The sequence below is a fragment of the Heterodontus francisci genome, chromosome 25, assembly GCF_036365525.1.
Source record: "Heterodontus francisci isolate sHetFra1 chromosome 25, sHetFra1.hap1, whole genome shotgun sequence".
Taxonomy (NCBI): domain Eukaryota; kingdom Metazoa; phylum Chordata; class Chondrichthyes; order Heterodontiformes; family Heterodontidae; genus Heterodontus; species Heterodontus francisci.
In genome coordinates, this window is record NC_090395.1 from 69,374,401 (window position 1) to 69,393,059 (window position 18,659).

At 43.8% G+C, this 18,659-nt stretch overlaps 1 protein-coding gene across 4 annotated transcripts in view; it reads left to right on the plus strand.

The window, feature by feature from the left end:
• Positions 1-2,970: 2,970 nt before the first annotated feature.
• The window catches only part of tmcc2 (transmembrane and coiled-coil domain family 2), a 156,747-nt gene continuing 141,058 nt past the window's right edge, over positions 2,971-18,659 (plus strand). The window contains exons 1-3 of one of the 4 annotated variants that reach the window (XM_068057454.1): positions 2,971-3,133; positions 3,310-3,543; positions 16,835-17,356. In XM_068057454.1, the coding sequence (XP_067913555.1) occupies positions 3,370-3,543; positions 16,835-17,356 (696 nt within the window). In that variant the 5' untranslated portion in view covers positions 2,971-3,133; positions 3,310-3,369. The other 3 variants (XM_068057453.1, XM_068057455.1, XM_068057456.1) reach the window with 3 other exon arrangements.

Here is an 18,659-nt window from a genome sequence, read left to right on the forward strand (position 1 = left end):
GACATTGTCTGTAAGGTATGATTCCATGAGTATGACTTTGTCAGGCTGTTGCTTGACTGGTCTGTGGGACAGCTCTCCCAACTTTGGCACAAGCTCCCAGATGTTAGCAGAGAGGACTTTGCAGGCTCGATAGGGCTGTGTTTGCCATTGTCGTTTCCAGTGCCGAGGTCGATGTCGGGTGGTCCATCTGGTTTCATTCCTTTTTATTGACTTCGTAGCAGTTAGATCCAACTGAGTGGCTTGTTAGGCCATTTCAGAGACAACATTGCTGTGGGTCTGGAGTCACATGTAGGCCAGCAGATTTCCTTCCCTAAAGGACAATAATGAACCCGATGGGTTTTTACAACAATCGACAATGGTTTTCATGGCTATCATTAGATTAGCTTTTAATTCCAGATTTATTAATTGAACTCAAATTCCACTTTCTGCTGTGATGGGATTTGAACCCATGTCCCCAGAGCAATACCCTGGGTCTCTAGTCCAGTGACAATACCACTACGCCACCGCCTCCCCCTTTAAATCCTGCCATGGCCTCACCCCTCCTTATCTTTGTCACCTCCTCCAGCCTTACAAATCTTCGCGATCACTGTACTCCTCTAATTCTGGCCTCTTGAGCACCGCTAATTTATTTGCTCTCACACTGGTGGTTGTGTCTTCAGCTGCCTTGGCCTGAGGCCTTGTAATCTTCCCCCCACAAACGGCTTCAGCTCTCTTTCCTTAAGATACGCCCAAAAACCTACCTTTTTAATGAAGCTTTGCATCATGTGTCCTACCTTTTGGGGATCAATGCCAATTTTGTTTGATAACATTTGGTGAAGCATCTTGGAATATTTTACTATATTAAAGGTACTATATAAATGCAAGTTGTTGTCGTTGCATTATCGGAGTGATATACTGTTAGTGGAGTTATTTTTCAGGATTAAACTGAGGCCCTCTCAAGTGGAATGTAAAAGATCCCGTGGCACTATTTGAAGAGAAGTGGTCAACGATTATCCCTCAATTAACTCTGCTATAAAAACAGCTTATCTATTATCTATCTTATTGCTGTTGCTGTGAGCTGACTGCATGCAAATTGGTTACTGCATTCCCCAACATCATAAGTGACTACACTTCAAAAGTAATTAATTAGCTGTCAAGCACTTTGGGACGTCCTGAGGATGTGAAAGATGCTAAATAAATCCAGGTTCATTCTCTAAAAGGGGAAAATGATAATGACAAGACAGAGATTTGTGAAGGGAATAAGAACAAGAAATGCTGGAAATACTCAGCAGGTCTGGCAGCATCTGCGGAGAGAGAAGCAGAGTTCGCATTTCAGGTCAGTGACCCTTCTTCAGAACTGGCAAATATTAGAAATGTGAAAGGTTATAAGCAAGTAAAGCAGGGGGTGGGGCAAGAGATAACAAAGGAGAAGGTGTAGGTAGGACAAGGTCATGAATAGCTGACCAGAAGGTCATGGAGCAAAGGCAAACAATATTTTATTTATTTTGAGACACAGCACTGAAAGAGGCCCTTCGGCCCACCGAGTCTGTGCCGACCAACAACCACCCGTTTATACAGTAATCCCACATTCCCTACAATGGCCAATTTACCTATCACCTGCAAGTCTTTGGCGGTGGGAGGAAACCAGAGCACCCGGCAAAAACCCACACGGTCACAGGGAGAACTTGCAAATCCGCACAGGCAGTACCCAGAATTGAACCCGGGTCCCTGGAGTTGTGAGGCTGCGGTGCTAACTGCTGCACCACTGTGCCGCCCCATATATTAATGGCGTGTTGAAAGACAAAGCATTAGTACAGATAGGGTGTTAACGGACTGAAAATTGAACAGCTGCAAGTACAAACATGAAAAAAAAAATTCCTTTTATTTTTGTGAAGGGAATTCCTTGTTCTTATTTATAAATCCATGCTAACCTATCCGATTACTGTAATAAAAGCAAAAATACTGCAGATGCTGGAAATCTGAAATAAAAATAAGAAATGCTGGAAATACTCAGCAGGTCTGGCAGTATCTGTGGAGAGAGAAGCAGAGTTAACGTTTCAGGTCAATGACCTTTCATCAGAACTGGCAAAGGTTAGAAATGTAATAGTTCTGATGAAAGGTCATCGACCTGAAACGTTAACTCTGCTTCTCTCTCCACAGATACTGCCAGACCTGCTGAGTATTTCCAGCATTTCTTGTTTTTATATCCAATTACTGTAACCTCCTTTTTACATTGTGCTAGGTATTTCTCACTTGACGGCAGAGTTCTCAACCACCAACACAGCCTAGTTGGACCGAATAGCCTGTTTCTGTTAGGCATATTCTTACTGATTCATATCCTGTCCTTAAAAACTCCTCCAAACTTAAGTAAATGCTGATATTTACCGACATGTAGAGGCGAAACATACCCCTAGATTCTCTCATACTTGATTTATTTATATACTCCAGCCTCTTGTGCATCACCGATTTTAATCACTCTAGCCTTGGAAGCTGTGACTTCAGTCGCCTAGGTTCTGAAATTCCCTTCATAAACCTCTCACTCCTCTTTTAAGGATGCTCCTTAAAACCTTTCTCATTGACCGTGGTTTTGGTCACCAGACCTAATATTGCTTTATGAAGCTCAGTATCAAATTTTTGTTTATTGCTCCTGTGGTGGCTTGGCATGTTTTATGTTAAAAATGCCATATAAATGCAAGTTATTGTTTTATATATCAGACAGCAATAGCAGTAAAACTGCCTGTGCTGTGCAGAGGAGCTCTCATAAAGAAGTAAGTTTTCTACCTCCACACAAATGGGAGCCACCAGCTACAACCTACCTTGAATGTGGCCCCACAAGCCCCGCCCACACCTTCTCACCAATCTCCAACTTGCGATTGGTCACTGAGAGTGTCAATCATTCGCGACTGTCATTTCCGGCCGGTGGGCAGGTTTGGTTGGAAGCGCAAAGGGGGCGGGGCTTGTCTTGGTCCCGCCCCCTCCCCCTCCACCCCCAGCCCGCGGACATGGCTGTTCATCTCAGTCAGGCAGCAGAGCGTCGAAGGGGTTTCGGTGATGGCGGTTAAAAAAAAATAATGTAAATATCCATCGGCGGTTACTTAAATCGACAGGATTTGTAGATTCATGAAGTGAAGTGTTGTGCATTTTAGCCGCTGAGGTAATTTTCCTACTGAAAATCAAAAGGCGTTGTCGCCATGAAAATTTACCTCAAAGTCTGAATTTCGTTTTGTAATGAGGATGAAGGATTTATTTGGATGGAAGAGTAAATTTTTTGAGTCTTTGGTAATGTTTAATTGAGCGTTTTCTGTCTTTAATTTGTATCTCTGTGGGGAGGTGGGAGCTTTAAGGAATATACACAGGAAGATCCCACTCCCCCTCCCTTTTTTGTTGCAGATGAAGCGGTGCAAGTCTGATGAGCTGCCCCTGGATGAGGAGCAGGGGGTGAAGCTGGGAGCTGGTGCTGATGCTGTGCTCAGGCAGCAAGGTGATGCTGTTCCGACAGATGCTGCCTGCCCATCACTCTCACTGCCTCCATCATCCCGCAACAACAAAACTCAAGACCTGAAGGTACCAGTGAACAAATAGGTTCCTCTTTTCTTCTAATAATGCCATTCATGTTTTAAAATAATAACCCGACCTCATCGAGCGAGCTATCAGTCACCTGCCCTGGTGTGGTTCCAAATTTCGTCTGACAACGTTCCTCTGTGAAGCACCATGGGGCGTCTGCTACGTCAAAGGCGTTATATACATGCAGGTTGTTTTTTAAACTTTTAATTGTGCAAGTGATTTAAATTCTTGCCTGACATTATTGCTCACTTCTTTCGCTTTGCTTCATCTCGCCTTATAGGAAAGCGGTTTGGGGGAGCAGGGGGTTAACGATCAGATCTGAGACGCAGAGATGAGGGTGTGTTTCTTATTTCAAATGTAACTTGTCTTTGAATGAGATTATTGTTAACTGACACCTCGTCTTGCACCCAAGGGTGGGTCGGGGCCACTGAATGCATCTTTATTTGCGATCTGCAGTTGGTTAGATAGTGTGTGGTTCAAATGATTAGTGAGTATTTGGCTGCACTTTTTCAATGTGGACTTTTGGAATCAAAATGTACGGTCGAGTAATTGTGCACGGAGGAATCGTTACCCCTGCTGATGTGAACAATTGGGATCACAGTTTAAAAAGTCCAGTGATAGGTGCAGTCGGTGCATAATTTAGTGTTGAAAATCAATTTCAATTGCATATGCGTATGCTTCGATTGAACCAAAGAGATTCTGCTGATCTGAGTTGTTACTTCATTTCAACCGGGCAATGATCTGTCTGGGTGGGGCGATTGGCCAGCGCCAATGTCCCAGCAGAGTGGAAAATCAGCCTCGTCCTAATCACTATTCAGTAAATCCTGCTGGAAAGTGGGTGTGGGTATGTTGGTTGAAGACCGTGTTGGGTTGAATTGTGATCTGCACAGTCAAATAGCCTGCATAGACTTGCTGCTTCAACTGACATGAGGAATAGCCACTGAGGCTAGGTATAGAATTGGAATGATTGCTCAGGACAAGAGATTTTAGCAGAGGAAGGTAGAAAATCAAATAAAGTCATCAGTCATTCCTGTTCATTATAAATATTGCAGATTCACTCACTTTGTAAGTGTAATAAGTGGTTGACAGAGAGTTTAAAACCCTAATCCACTCTTGGAGTTGTGAAAGTAAATTGGTCATGTTTCAGTTTTGTGATTCATGACATCGTCTGAACCTCTCAATTTTATTACTGTTTTGTAATTCACCAATGGCCATTCACTGCACTCTAGTTATTGCCCCCTTGTGCTCCCATTGCTCATTAATAGAAGCACATACTGCAGTGTATTTTTATAAATAGAGGCTAGTACAGCACATGACATTGAACAGAATGCTCTTATTTCCATGAGGAAGGAAGATTAATAACTCAGGCTATTCGTTTCCACTAAATCACTATCATTTTAAACCATGTTTTTAATTTACTATGAATAATATATACCAGCATTGTATTGCTGTGTCCCAAACTCGAGCTTCTGCTAGAAGGGAAGCAAACATAACTCTCAAAGGTGCCACACCTTCAATTTAAATAAATTCTTTTCGTGTGCAAATGGCGGCACAGTGGCGCAGTGATAGGGCGGCGCAGTGATTAGCACCGCAGCCTCACAGCTCCAGCGACCCGGGTTCAATTCCGGGTACTGCCTGTGTGGAGTTTGCAAGTTCTCCCTGTGTCTGCGTGGGTTTCCTCCGGGTGCTCCGGTTTCCTTCCACATGCCAAAGACTTGCAGGTTGATAGGTAAATTGGCCATTAGAAATTGTCCCCAGTATAGGTAGGTGGTAGGGAAAATATAGGGACAGGTGGGGATGTGGTAGGAATATGGAATTAGTGTAGGATTAGTATAAATGGGTGGTTGATGGTCGGCACAGACTCGGTGGGCCGAAGGGCCTGTTTCAGTGCTGTATCTCTAAACTAAACTAATATTCTTGGTGTCTGGCAGCTGATATGGACGATTGTGAATACTGTACCTTTAACCCAGAATAACCCAACCACTGTAAAGCCTATTGAGTAATTTATTTCACTATTTCTCCTGCATGTCACCTACTGTGACTGCATGTGCTGTATACTTTGCCTGGTTATGAAGATGGGCCATTGATCTGTTTCAAGCCCTTCGTTATCTGTGTAGAAGTGTCTGTCCTTGGTTTGTCACCCACTTCCCCCACTACCCTCCCCCCCCCCCCCCCCACCTCAATCCCCCAACTGTTTGTGTTAAAATTGAAAGGTTGCTGGGTGTGAGTGAATGGTCACCTCCATCACCATAGCTACAAATTATCTACAGTTTCTGTGGCATGGTATAACAGTGGGGATTGGCTCATTTGATAATGAGGACAAATCCTAAATTTATAGGACATGCAATGTGTTTGTGTAGAAAAGCTTTGTTTAGCATTCTGCTTTATCTGGAGATCGAAAATGGACACTGTCTGCAGGGACACGATGTACAAATCTCTAGATAAAGGAGGAAAAGATGCACCCAACGTTGCCCTCATCCTGATGGCCGCCTCTATGTGCGGCTGCATGACGTTGTGCATCGACCCTCGGTATGCCAGCATGAAGTTCGCTACTTGCTGAGTTCTGTCTATCCCTGGTGTTGAGAAGGCTGGGTCTGGCTACGTTGTTGCGGAACACACCATTCAATTGGACCATGGTGTGCAACCTGACCCTTGTGGAAAAGTTTGTGCAGAAAAACTCCTTTGACCACAAGTCCTTCAGGCAGTGATCTGCACGTAATGTCCTCAAGGCACAAAGAAGCTGGTGGATCCTGTTGGATGATTCCCTAAGAAGACTGACAGACTCAATTGGCAGAATGCCTCATTGCCAGAACTTTAAAACAAGCACCAACACATAGCTTGGCTGGTGGTGAAAAGGCCCTCCCCATCAGATCCTTCCTGCGCTCCCAGAGTTGCAGTGCTACTTTGAGGTGGCTGTGATGGGGAAAAGACTGTTGCCCACCTCCTTCTGAAATGTGCCTTTGCAAAGCAGGTCTGGAAAGAGGTGCAGTGGTTTTTGGCAAGGTTCATCCCGAGCAGCTCCGTAACACAGGACTCAATGTGCTACAGGCTGTTTCCAGGGGCGCAACCCGAGATAAACATCAACTGCTGCTGGAGGGCCATCAACTGAGTGAAAGATGCTCTTTGGCGTGTCTGAAACTTTCTGGTCTTCCAGTGCAAAGAGCTGCCGATGACTCAGTGTTGCAGACTGGCACGTTCCAAGACGGGACTACATGCTGAGAGATACACTAAAGTTTGGGGGCAGCTGCCACAAAGGCACAATGGGGAAAGGCCACTATCTAAGGCCCTCCCTGCCATAGTATACCAAGGGGCTGGAAACTAAAAACCCCTCAAGCTGTATGCACAGGAGAATGTTTGACACAAAATGTAAATTGTAAATTTAACCTGTAATGGCAAGTGCAATAAGGCATCGCGTTGTAAATATGACCTATAATGCTAAGTGTAGTGAGGCACCTTGAACTGTATTGCACTTTATGTGATGTCAAATTTGAATTTATGTAATGCACTTTCACGAATTTTATGAATAAAGCAGATTTTTGGAGGAAAAATATCACATTACTTTTTTTTCAAAAATAATCTATGTGATACGTGGTAACTCAGTGCCTCCCCCAAAGCAGATTGTTCTGTGGGTGCATCAAGTTAACTGTGACCCATTTACTTTTCTGCCCAAATTCGGGGGTTCTTCCTCTCACCAACCCCCTCCATCTGTTATTCCCAGTTAAGAGAGGTAGGCAGGATGTTTCCAGTTTTGTAATCATCTGGGAAATGCGTAAAAATAATTTGGAATGACTCGCCATATAATATTTGTGCCTACCCCTGTGCTTTCCCTTTGAGAAATTACCTTTTTTCTGTTTTTTTTTTCCTTCAAACGTTTTGGCTGAGATCTGTAAGTTGGGATTGTAGGCATTAATTGAATTCAATTGATAAATCTGGAATTAAAAAGCTAGTCTTATGGTGACCATGAAACCATTGTCGGTTGTTATAAAAACCCATCTGGTTCACTAATGTCCTTTAGGGAAGGAATTCTGCTGTCCTTACCTGGTCTGGCCTACATGTGACTCGAGATGCACAGCAGTGCAAGGGCATTTAGGGATGGACAATAAATGCTGGCCTAGCCAGTGTCTCCCACATCCCACAAACGAATAAAAAAAGTTATCTGGTTTGTGTGTCTTCTGATTTTGTTAATATTCGATCCCTAATGGCCCTTGAGAAGGTGGTGGTGAGCTGCCTTCTGGAACTGCTGCAGTCCTGGGACTGTAGGTATAACAACAGTGCTGTTAGGAAGGGAGTTCCAGGATTTTGACCCAGTGACAGTGAAGGAACAGCAGTATAGTTCCAAGTCAGGATGGTGTGTGGCTTGGATGGGAACTTGCAGCTGGTGGTCATAGAGAGATACAGCACTGAAACAGGCCCTTCGGCCCACCGAGTCTGTGCCGACCATCAACCACCCATTTATACTAATCCTACATTAATCCCATGTCCCCTACCACATTCCCACCTTCCCTCAATTCTTTTACCACCTACCTACACTAGGGGCAATTTATGCATGGTGTTCCCATGCATCTGCTGCCCTTGTTCTTCTGGGTGGTAGAGATTGTGGGTTTGGAAGGTGCTGTCGAAGGACCTTGGTGAATTGTTGCAGTGCATCTTGTATATGATACACACTGCTGCCACTGTGTTGGTGGTGGTGGAGGGAGTGAATGTTGAAGGTTGTGAATGGGATGCCAATCAAGTGGGCTGCTTTGTCCTGGATGGTTCGAGCTTCTTGAGTGTTGTTGGAGCTGCACCCATCCAGGCGTGGAGAGTATTCCATTACACTCCTGACTTGTGCCTTGTAGATGGTGGACAGGCATAGGGGAGACATGAAGTGAGTTACTCGCTGCAGAATTCCCAGCCTCTGACCTGCTCTTGTAGCCACAGCATTTATTGGCTGGTCCAGTTCACTTTCTAGTCAATGCTGACCCAGGATGTTGATAGTGGGGGATTCAGCAATGGTAATGCCATTGAACGTCATTAATCAGGCACTGAATTTATACAGTAGTTGGCGTTGCTGTACAGTGAGGAGGTTTCTTCTTACACACTTTTCTCCTTCCTTTCCTGAACTGATTCATTCTGATCCAATCTTACTTCAACCTGGTCTAATCTCAGTAATTTTGAGAGGACTTTTCATTTCCCCCTGGCCTCTGTAATTGTTTTTTGACCTTGATGCTTAGTTACTTCAAGCTTAAACGGAAAAAAATTCCCGAAGCTCCCTCTTCTCCCGTGAGAAATTAAAAATTACTATTAGATCTCTCTCAATGGCCTAGTGGATGAAGGCACACTGCCTGGTGCAACTGAGGCATAGCTGCACACAGAAAGTTGTGCTGGGCTTTGGATTAGGTGATATTGGGGATAAAACAAGAAAAAATGAGAGGCATGCTTCCCCTACCACTGCCCGCCCCGCTCCCCCATTTTATCCTCCCTCAGTGGTTCCCCTATGTGATGTAGTACTAACATATATAGCTCAGGGGGTCCCAGGTTTAATTCCCAGTATGCTGATTTATCTCATCCAAGTCAGGGTAGCAGTTGACCTGTGTATTTGATTTCAGTGTCCCAGATAGGGAGGGGAGAAAATCAGCCAGGAATCCTGCTCCTCCTCACTATCTAGCTGGAATTTGAATACACTGCTGAACTCATTGGTTGTACTAATTTGTGAAGAATGGTTTCTTGGATAAGGTACTGTTGGGAATGGAACTGCATTTAACTGAGATCTTTCCTTCAAGAGAAGGAGCGAGATGAAAGGCAGTGCAATGGAGGAAAAATGACAGCTGAAGAAAATAAATTGAATGGTGCTGAACAACTTTGGCATGTCTCTGAAATAATATGTGGCAACTGTCTCAATTCACTATGTCCAGTTTTGTGGGCACAATCAAGACTCTGATTATACTTCCAGGGCTGCAGAGCGTGAGCTAAAGGCTTGCAAATGAGACCTAACCCTTGCCTGAGTCCTTCCATTTTTTCCCCTGCCCGACCTGAGCCGACCATCAGTTAGCTTACCTTCCGTTTTCACTTTGTTCCTTACCTGCACAAGCTTAAAATAACTAACAAAACCACCTTTAAAGTCCAATAAGTAAATTAACATTAAAGTCACTTACTTGAGGTGTTGATAGAGTGTGTCTGATCCGGCCCGACTCAAGCCCGAATGCCGGACCCGGAAGTGCGATCGAACCAGACACATGTTGTCGGGTCCCGTCGAGTTTGGGTCAGGTAGCAGGCCTTAAGCGTGAGCTGCACATGTTTGCTATGAGGAGCTCTCAACTATTGGTACAGACGTGGGTGGTGTAAGTGTGTTGATCCATTGAGATAATTGCAACCACACTCAGAAAACAGCACATCATCTAGTAAGTTATTGCGAAAAGTAGAGCTATCCCTTTTGATATGAATGAAATATCTAAAAAGGACAGAACCTGGGTTTGTATAGATGTAAAAAGGCAATTCTAAAATATGTGCTTAAAATGTAAGATGAAGCTGCGAATTGAGCAAAATCTTAACGCTTAGTCATTGTGACTTAGTCATTAGACTTGTGAAATAGATTCATCACTTAGTGCCATGGACTCTGCCTCAGCTGGAGCTTTCAAAAATTGAATTTGATCAATGTCTGATTTAGCAAAGGAAGATATGGATTTTGGGTAGATGTAAAATGATTGAATGAAGCTGGCCAGATAGCTTAACAATCTGTCTGTTCTTAGGTTCTTGTGCACTTGGAAATCAAAAGTTTAGGTTATTTTCTTTCAGAGCATAGGCAGAGAGATTACACAATTACCATGGTGAGCACTGAGTGAGTCAGACAGCTACAGATGATTGGTCTTCAATCTGGACAGGAATTGGGCCAAGACACAGTCCATTGGGCCCATAGTTCTGAACTACCCTGTTTCAGTTCAGTTGTCCAAATGTTTAACAGGGCCACTGTAAAAGCCTTAGCTGCATGCAAGACGACCAATTTGGCAAGGTGAGCTGACTTGCTTGTTTTACAGAAAACACACACTCATTTCAAGCAACAATCCGAATTCTACCCTGTTAACACATAGGTTGAGGGGTACAGTTAGCGTCCAGGTTACGGTGTCCACTCGTTCTGGAGCAGTATTGCAACTTGAGTTCTCAACCCTGCTTTATGCTGGTAGCACTGTACCCTACACAGTGCGTGCGCTTATTCTAACTTTGCTGTCAAAAATTTTCTTTCTTTTGGGCCTCCTTATCTCGAGAGACAATGGATACGCGCCTGGAGGTGGTCAGTGGTTTGTGAAGCAGCGCCTGGAGTGGCTATAAAGGCCAATTCTGGAGTGACAGGCTCTTCCACAGGTGCTGCAGAGAAATTTGTTTGTTGGGGCTGTTGCACAGTTGGCTCTCCCCTTGCGCCTCTGTCTTTTTTCCTGCCAACTACTAAGTCTCTTCGACTCGCCACAATTTAGCCCTGTCTTTATGGCTGCCCGCCAGCTCTGGCGAATGCTGGCAACTGACTCCCACGACTTGTGATCAATGTCACACGATTTCATGTCGCGTTTGCAGACGTCTTTATAACGGAGACATGGACGGCCGGTGGGTCTGATACCAGTGGCGAGCTCGCTGTACAATGTGTCTTTGGGGATCCTGCCATCTTCCATGCGGCTCACATGGCCAAGCCATCTCAAGCGCCGCTGACTCAGTAGTGTGTATAAGCTGGGGATGTTGGCCGCTTCAAGGACTTCTGTAAAAGCAAAATACTGCGGATGCTGGAAATCTGAAACAAAAACAAGAAATGCTGGACTCACCCAGCAGGTCCGGCAGCATCTGCGGAAAGAGAAGCAGAGCCAACACCTCGGGTCAGTGACCCCTCTTCCGAAGAAGGGTCACTGACCCGAAACGTCAACTCTGCCTCTCCCTCCACAGACGCCGCCAGACCCGCTGAGTGAATCCAGCATTTCCTGCCCTTGTGTCAAGGACTTCTGTGTTGGAGATATAGTCCTGCCACCTGATGCCAAGTATTCTCCGAAGGCAGCGAAGATGGAATGAATTGAGACGTCGCTCTTGGCTGGCATACGTTGTCCAGGCCTCGCTGCCGTAGAGCAAGGTACTGAGGACACAGGCCTGATACACTCGGACTTTTGTGTTCCGTGTCAGTGCGCCATTTTCCCACACTCTCTTGGCCAGTCTGAACATAGCAGTGGAAGCCTTACCCATGCGCTTGTTGATTTCTGCATCTAGAGACAGGTTACTGGTGATAGTTGAGCCTAGGTAGGTGAACTCTTGAACCACTTCCAGAGCGTGGTCGCCAATATTGATGGATGGAGCATTTCTGACATCCTGCCAAAATTTACTGTAGGAAAATTGAAGATTTTCTTTTTTTTCTTTCTGGCAACACAGCCTAAGGATTTAGAAATAATAAATTTGTTGCATATTTTGTCTTAGTTGCAGAACAAAAGCTCTTAGAAAACGCTTGGGCAATGAGACTGGTAGTACGAAAACCTGAAATTAGAAATTATTTGACTGGGGTTAATAGCACAACTCCCAGGCCTTATCGTAAGTGAGGAATTGGCAGGAACAATAGCTCTGGAAAATGTAACCAAGGATCAATATTCAGTATGTTATCTCGAAGTTTGATTATTAGCACTTGTAATGAGATTGGCTATGGGAGGCGTGGCGTTCCTGTTAGTTTTCAGCGACATTGCGTGGTGCTCTTCCCATCTAGGTTGATTACTGTACCTACCATGTCACTTGTTTTCATTTTAGCCTGAGAGTTGCAGTGTACTGACAGGAGGAAGGTAAATAATGGGGTTCCCCAGGGGTTGGTGTCAGAAACCCCTGCTTTTCTTGATATATATTCATGACTTAGACTTAGGTGTACAGGGCACAAGTTCAAAATTTGCAAATGGAGCAAAACTTGGAAGTACTGTGAACTGTGAGGAAGACAGTGATAGACCTCAAGAGGACATAGACAGGCTGGTGGAATGGGTGGACAAGTGGCAGATGAAATTTAATGCAGAAAAGTGTGAAGTGATTCATTTTTGATGGGAAGAACGAGAAGAGGTATTATAAATTAAAGGGTACAATTCTTGAGGGGATGAAAGAGCAGAGGATCTGGGGGTATATGTGCACAAATCATTGAAGGTTGCATGGCAGGTTGAGAAAGTGGTTAATAAAACATTTGGGATCCTAGGCTACATAAGTAAGGGCATAGAGTACAAGAACAAGGAAGTTATGATAAACCTGTATAAAACAGTGCTTCGGCCTTGACTGGAGTATTGTGTCCGGTTAAGGGCACCACACTCCAGGAAGGAGGTGAAGGCGTTAGGGTGCAGAGCACTGAGAGTGGTTCCAGGGATGAGGAACTTCAGTTACATGGATAGATTGGTGAAGCTGGGTCTATTCTCCTTGGAGAAAACGTTGAGAGGAGATTTGATAGAGGTATTCAGAATGATGAGGGGTCTGGCTAGAGTAGATAGGGAGAAACTGTTCCCATTGGCAGAAGGGTCAAGAACCAGAGGACACCAATTTAAGGTGATTGGCAAAAGAAGCAAAGGCAACAGGAAAAAATGGTTTACATTGTGAGTGGTTAGGATCTGGAATGCATTGCCTGAGAGTGTGGTGGAGGCAGATTCAATCATGGCTTTCAAAAGGGAATTGGATAATTATCCGAAGAGAGAAAATTTGCAGGCCTACAGGAAAAGGCAGGTGAGTGGGACCAGGTGAGTTGCTCTTTCAGAGAGCTGGCACAGACACATAGCGCCAAATGGCCTCCTGTGCTGTAATCATTCTATGATTCTGTGATACCACTATATATCCATAATCCATTTCATATTCTAATTAACTTAGTCATTGATTTGTGTCCTTATTTCTATTTTATCCTCCTGGGCGTATGAGATGTTGCTGAGCAATAGGATATTTCTTATACTTGGAAGTAAAGAGCAAAAGCACTCCCACTTTTTTCAGCTTCTGTAATGAGTTAAATTTTGCGTAGCAAGTGGGCCATGCTGGTTTACAGTTTAAAAAAAAAACCATGGAGAGGAATTGGCTGAAGGCGGAGTGTATTGTGGATCTGAATCATTGACTCTGGTTTGTAAGATAAACCAATCAGTTTATCATATCATAAACGATGGATTCAGTTGACTAACCTTGTTTATACGAAGCTACAAGTGGCTAAAACAGAATTCTGAGTGGTTTGGACAGGGTAGATTTATTCAACTTTTAATGGCTACTATAGTGCCAAAGTGAATTTGGGTGCGTTTCAGTATATTGTGTGTATTGAGGAAAATCCTCATCAGGGAACTCCTCTTTGCTGACGATGCTACATTAACATCTCACACTGAAGAGTGTCTGCAGAGACTCATCGACAGGATTGCGGCTGCCTGCAATGAATTTGGCCTAACCATCAGCCTCAAGAAAATGAACATCATGGGACAGGTCGTCAGAAATGCTCCATCCATCAATATCGGCGACCGCGCTCTGGAAGTGGTTCAAGAGTTCACCTACCTAGGCTCAACTATCACCAGTAACCTGTCTCTCGATGCAGAAATCAACAAGCGCATGGGAAAGGCTTCCACTGCTATGTCCAAACTGGCCAAGAGAGTGTGGGAAAATGGCGCACTGACACGGAACACAAAAGTCCGAGTGTATCAAGCCTGTGTCCTCAGTACCTTGCTCTACGGCAGCGAGGTCTGGACAATGTATGTCAGCCAAGAGCGACGTCTCAATTCATTCCATCTTCGCTGCCTCCGGAGAATCCTTGGCATCAGGTGGCAGGATCGTATCTCCAACACAGAAGTCCTTGAGGCGGCCAACATCCCCAGCTTATACACACTACTGAGTCAGCGGCGCCTGAGATGGCTTGGCTATGTGAGCCGCATGAAAGATGGCAGGATCCCCAAAGACACATTGTACAGCGAGCTCCTCACTGGTATCAGACCCACCGGCCGTCCATGTCTCCGCTTTAAAGACGCCTGCAAACGCAACATGAACTCCTGTGACATTGATCACAAGTCGTGGGAGTCAGTTGCCAGCAACCGACAGAGCTGGTGGGCAGCCATAAAGGCGGGGCTAAAGTGTGGCGAGTCGAAGAGATTTAGCAGTTGGCAGCAAAAAAGACAGAAGCGCAAGGGGAGAGCCAACTGTGTAAACAGCCCCGACAACCAATTTTATCTGCAGCCCCTGTGGAAGAGTCTGTCACTCTAGAATTGGCCTCCAGGCACTGCTTCACAATCCACTGACCACCTCCAGGCGCTTACCCATTGTCCTCGAAACAAGGAGGCCAAAGAAGAAGAAGAATGAGGTACAATTGTTTGAAAAATGAAGCTTGTTGTTCAAGGACATTTTTAGTGACGATGGAAGAAGTTTAGGCATGTAACAGATCGTGAAGTACCAAACTAGTGGTTTACTGCAAAAGATAAATTTTGTAAATATGTCTACTTCTGCCTTTCATGGCTGGGACTGTTGTGCAGAATAAAAGTCATGCTGCACTCGATTTATGTGACTACTTGGGTTTACACAACAATTAAACTCCAATTTAAAAATGTGCCTCAGAAATCTCAGGCAGTTGAATTCTCATTGTTATTAAAGCAGAAAATGGTGGAAATACTCAGCAGATCGGGCAGCATATAGACAAAGAAACAGTTCAAGTTTTAGGTTAATGACCTTTCATCAGAACTGAGAATCCTCATTGTTGCTCTGTGACTACATGCTGCAGTATCTTTTCTTGGTTTGCTTGTGATTTGATTTTTTTAGCGCACCCCTCCCCACCTCTAAAAGGTAGCAATGACTGTGGTTTGCTCTTATTCCATGGGTGCAAGCAGCACTCGAGTACATTGGATCTATGTTGCTATGATTCCCTCCCAAACCTAAAAATACAGAGGTTAAATGAAGTGACCCCACCTGTTATAATCATATTCAGCACAGACTAGGAAATGGACTCAAGACCTCATCAGCTGTACCATTGCAGGACTATATAATTTTATTTTGAAGAAAATAATCTTTAGTTTGTATAAACAGAAATTGCTAAGCTGGCATACAACCAGTTGCTCCGCCAGTGGCTATAAACTGATGTTACTCAAAGCACAGTCTCTTTTTATTTCTGACTAGACTGCTTTGATGAAAGTCTCTGAGTTCAAAACCTAGCTAAATTTTGAAATAAGCAACTAATAGGACATATTTCCACCTCATGAATATTCATAAATATATTTCTGCCTCTACCAAAATTACAAATGAGATGTTGACTGTAATCCAATCACATCTGTAGTATTTGTTAGCAAGTATGCTTTCATGCCAATCCTGCTGTAATGCAGTCGTGAATCTGGTACAGTTGGAGCACTAATTTTCTAGTATTCACAACAACTCGCAAGCATAAAAAAAATGTTAAATTTGCGTTTTAGTGCTCAATATTGTGAGAAAAATAAGTTCAGTGACAACTAGTATGGATCTCAGCCAAGATGGCAGATGAGATAATTGGTCTCAGCACCCTTAGGCTAGGGAGCGGGCAAAAAAAAAATCAGCCTGATTTCCTGCTTCTGATTATTATCCGGTGACAATTGCTGAAAAGTGTGTGAGGCCACGATTGGGCTTGGTTGATCTGCTGCCTGTGGTTGAATAGTGTGCAACAGCTGCATAGTAGGTGGCGCTCACTGTTCCTTGCCGAAGCTCACATGCAAAAAAGAACCACTTGAGCATGGTACTAGAAGGCTGCAGTAGAACTGTAATCTTGTATGAGGAATCTTCACGTGAAGAAGGTAAAAGATTGAGTTGGAATGTTGCTTTCTACAGAAAATGCATACTGTTGGATAAATATTTCTTGATATAGTGTGGTAGTTTTTGTTTGTAAGTTCTCTTTGTATTTTCTCCCTTTCCCTATACCATGAATTGTTCCCATGCTTCTACCACGACTCTCATTCAATCTGGTTTTCTTTCCCTTTCTGCGGGGAAATGCCTGTATATCTGTTCAGCAACTGCCCATTGACAACACGACCTCAATTGGAAGATTGTATTGTGGCAAATTGCATGCTTGCTGCCAGTGTCCCAGCATAAATAGGCACATTGAGGAGCAAATAGGGGAGGAAAAATAAATGTTGATGACAATCACAAAAAGGTTATGTTTACTAATATCATTGGAGTATATTGTTTGATTTTATCTTGTTTTTATGAACAAAATGTTAATATCAGTATTAGCAGAAGTCTGGGAACTGCTGTCTGGCCACTTTTGAAGAATGTTGTATGGGAACTCTGGGAGGAAACCAAAACTCCAAGGGTGGGAAGAGGATCTAATATTTTTATTCTCTTTTTTTCTTTTCAGAAAATCCAGCAGCTATCTGAAGGAGGAGGTTCAGGTGGTATGTTTGGACATGGTCTTAAGCAGCTTTTCCATCACCGAAAGCGGTCTCGCGAGCGTGATCAGAGTATGCAGGATTCTTCTCAACTTCACCATTCTCATGGACACTCTGATCACGACTCTGCAGATGAAAAGGAACGATCTCCTGAGATGCATCGTGTGTCCTATGCCATGTCCCTTCATGATCTTCCTGCTCGTCCCACAGCCTTCAACAGAGTGTTACAGCAGATCCGGTCTAGGCCATCCATCAAGAGAGGAGCCAGCCTCCACACCAGCAGCAGGAGAACAAAAAGTGGACCAACTGAAACCCAGAAAGGGAGTCCTCATCTCATGCGGAAGGCACCTCAGGACAGTTCCCTGACTGCAATCCTACAGCAGCATCAGTACAGACCCAGGTCGTCCTCTACCACAGACACATCACTTACTGCTGGAGAAATTAGCATCATCCACCCAACAGGAGATGAGTCCGAACGGATTAGTGATAAGGTACAGTACCTCTTGCTATCTACAAAGTCTCAGAATTCAACTGCAAGTCTTGTGAAAATTGGTAAAGTCGAGCTGTACATTTCTGATCATGATTAAGGATTTGTTAGTGTTGTGAAAGTTTACCATTCTCCTCTTTGGGGTCAGAATTCATCTAAGGGTGGACAATGGGACTACCAAAGACTCCAGTGAAAATTTAAAAATATATATCTGGTACATGTGTTACAAATGAAATTTTTAAAAATAGGGTTGTATAAGTTTTTTTTCTTCTCTGCAAGTTGTTTCAAGATTAAATTCTGATTTCATGAGAATCTGCAGAGTTATTTGAAAAGCTTATGTTCAGGTTCCTAAATTTGCCACGTGGCAAACTTGTGGTGTGTTACTCATTGCTTGTGAAAAATTTCTAAAACCACACAAATTGGCATTTTTGATGATCATTGTGTAATGTACACATCATGCAGTTTTTAATGTAACATTGCCACTTTTTTTTGTTCAACTTTTATGTTCATGAAAGTGATTAATAAGACAGCTCAAGAATACACACTTTTTCCACTTCTGTCACCCAGCATCAGTTTCTAACATTTTTTGGTTAGAAATAGCAGAGCTAGATACAGAGCCAAGCCTTCTGGACTCTGAGATTTTGTGCTGCATTTATTGAGTAGAATCATTGAATGTTACAGCACAGAAACAGATTATTTGATCTATCAAGACTGCTTTGTCTAAATCTTACTTCTCAACAAACAACAGCTTGCATGCATATAGCACCTTTAACATAGTAAAATGTCCCAAAGCACATCCCAGGAGTGTAACCAGACAAAAATTGATACTGAGTGAATGAAGGTGATGTTAGGAGATCAAAAGCTTGGTTAAAGAGATCGGTTTTAAGGAGCTTTTTAAAGGACGATAGAGTGGCAGAGAGGTTTAGGGAGGAAATTTCAGAGCTTGGGGCCTAGATTACAGAAGGCACAACTCCCAATCATGGAGCAAAGGAAATAGAGGTTGTACGAGGCAGCGGTTAGAGAAACGCAGAGTACTCTTTGAGGTATAGAGCTGGAGAAGGTTACAGAAATTTAGAGGGGTGAGGCTATGAAATGTTGTTGGACCAGTAGCCAATCAGCGAACACAGGAGTGGTGGGTGAATGGAATGGTGTAAGTTAGTTTACGGGCAACAGAGAGCAATAGTGGAATATGGGAGGTTGGCCAGGAGATGGTTGAGTTTGGACTGTCTTGCTTGTTTCCCATACACTTTGATAATCTGCTATTTCAAGCAACTGTTTAATTGTTGGTAGCTATCTGCTTTGGAGCT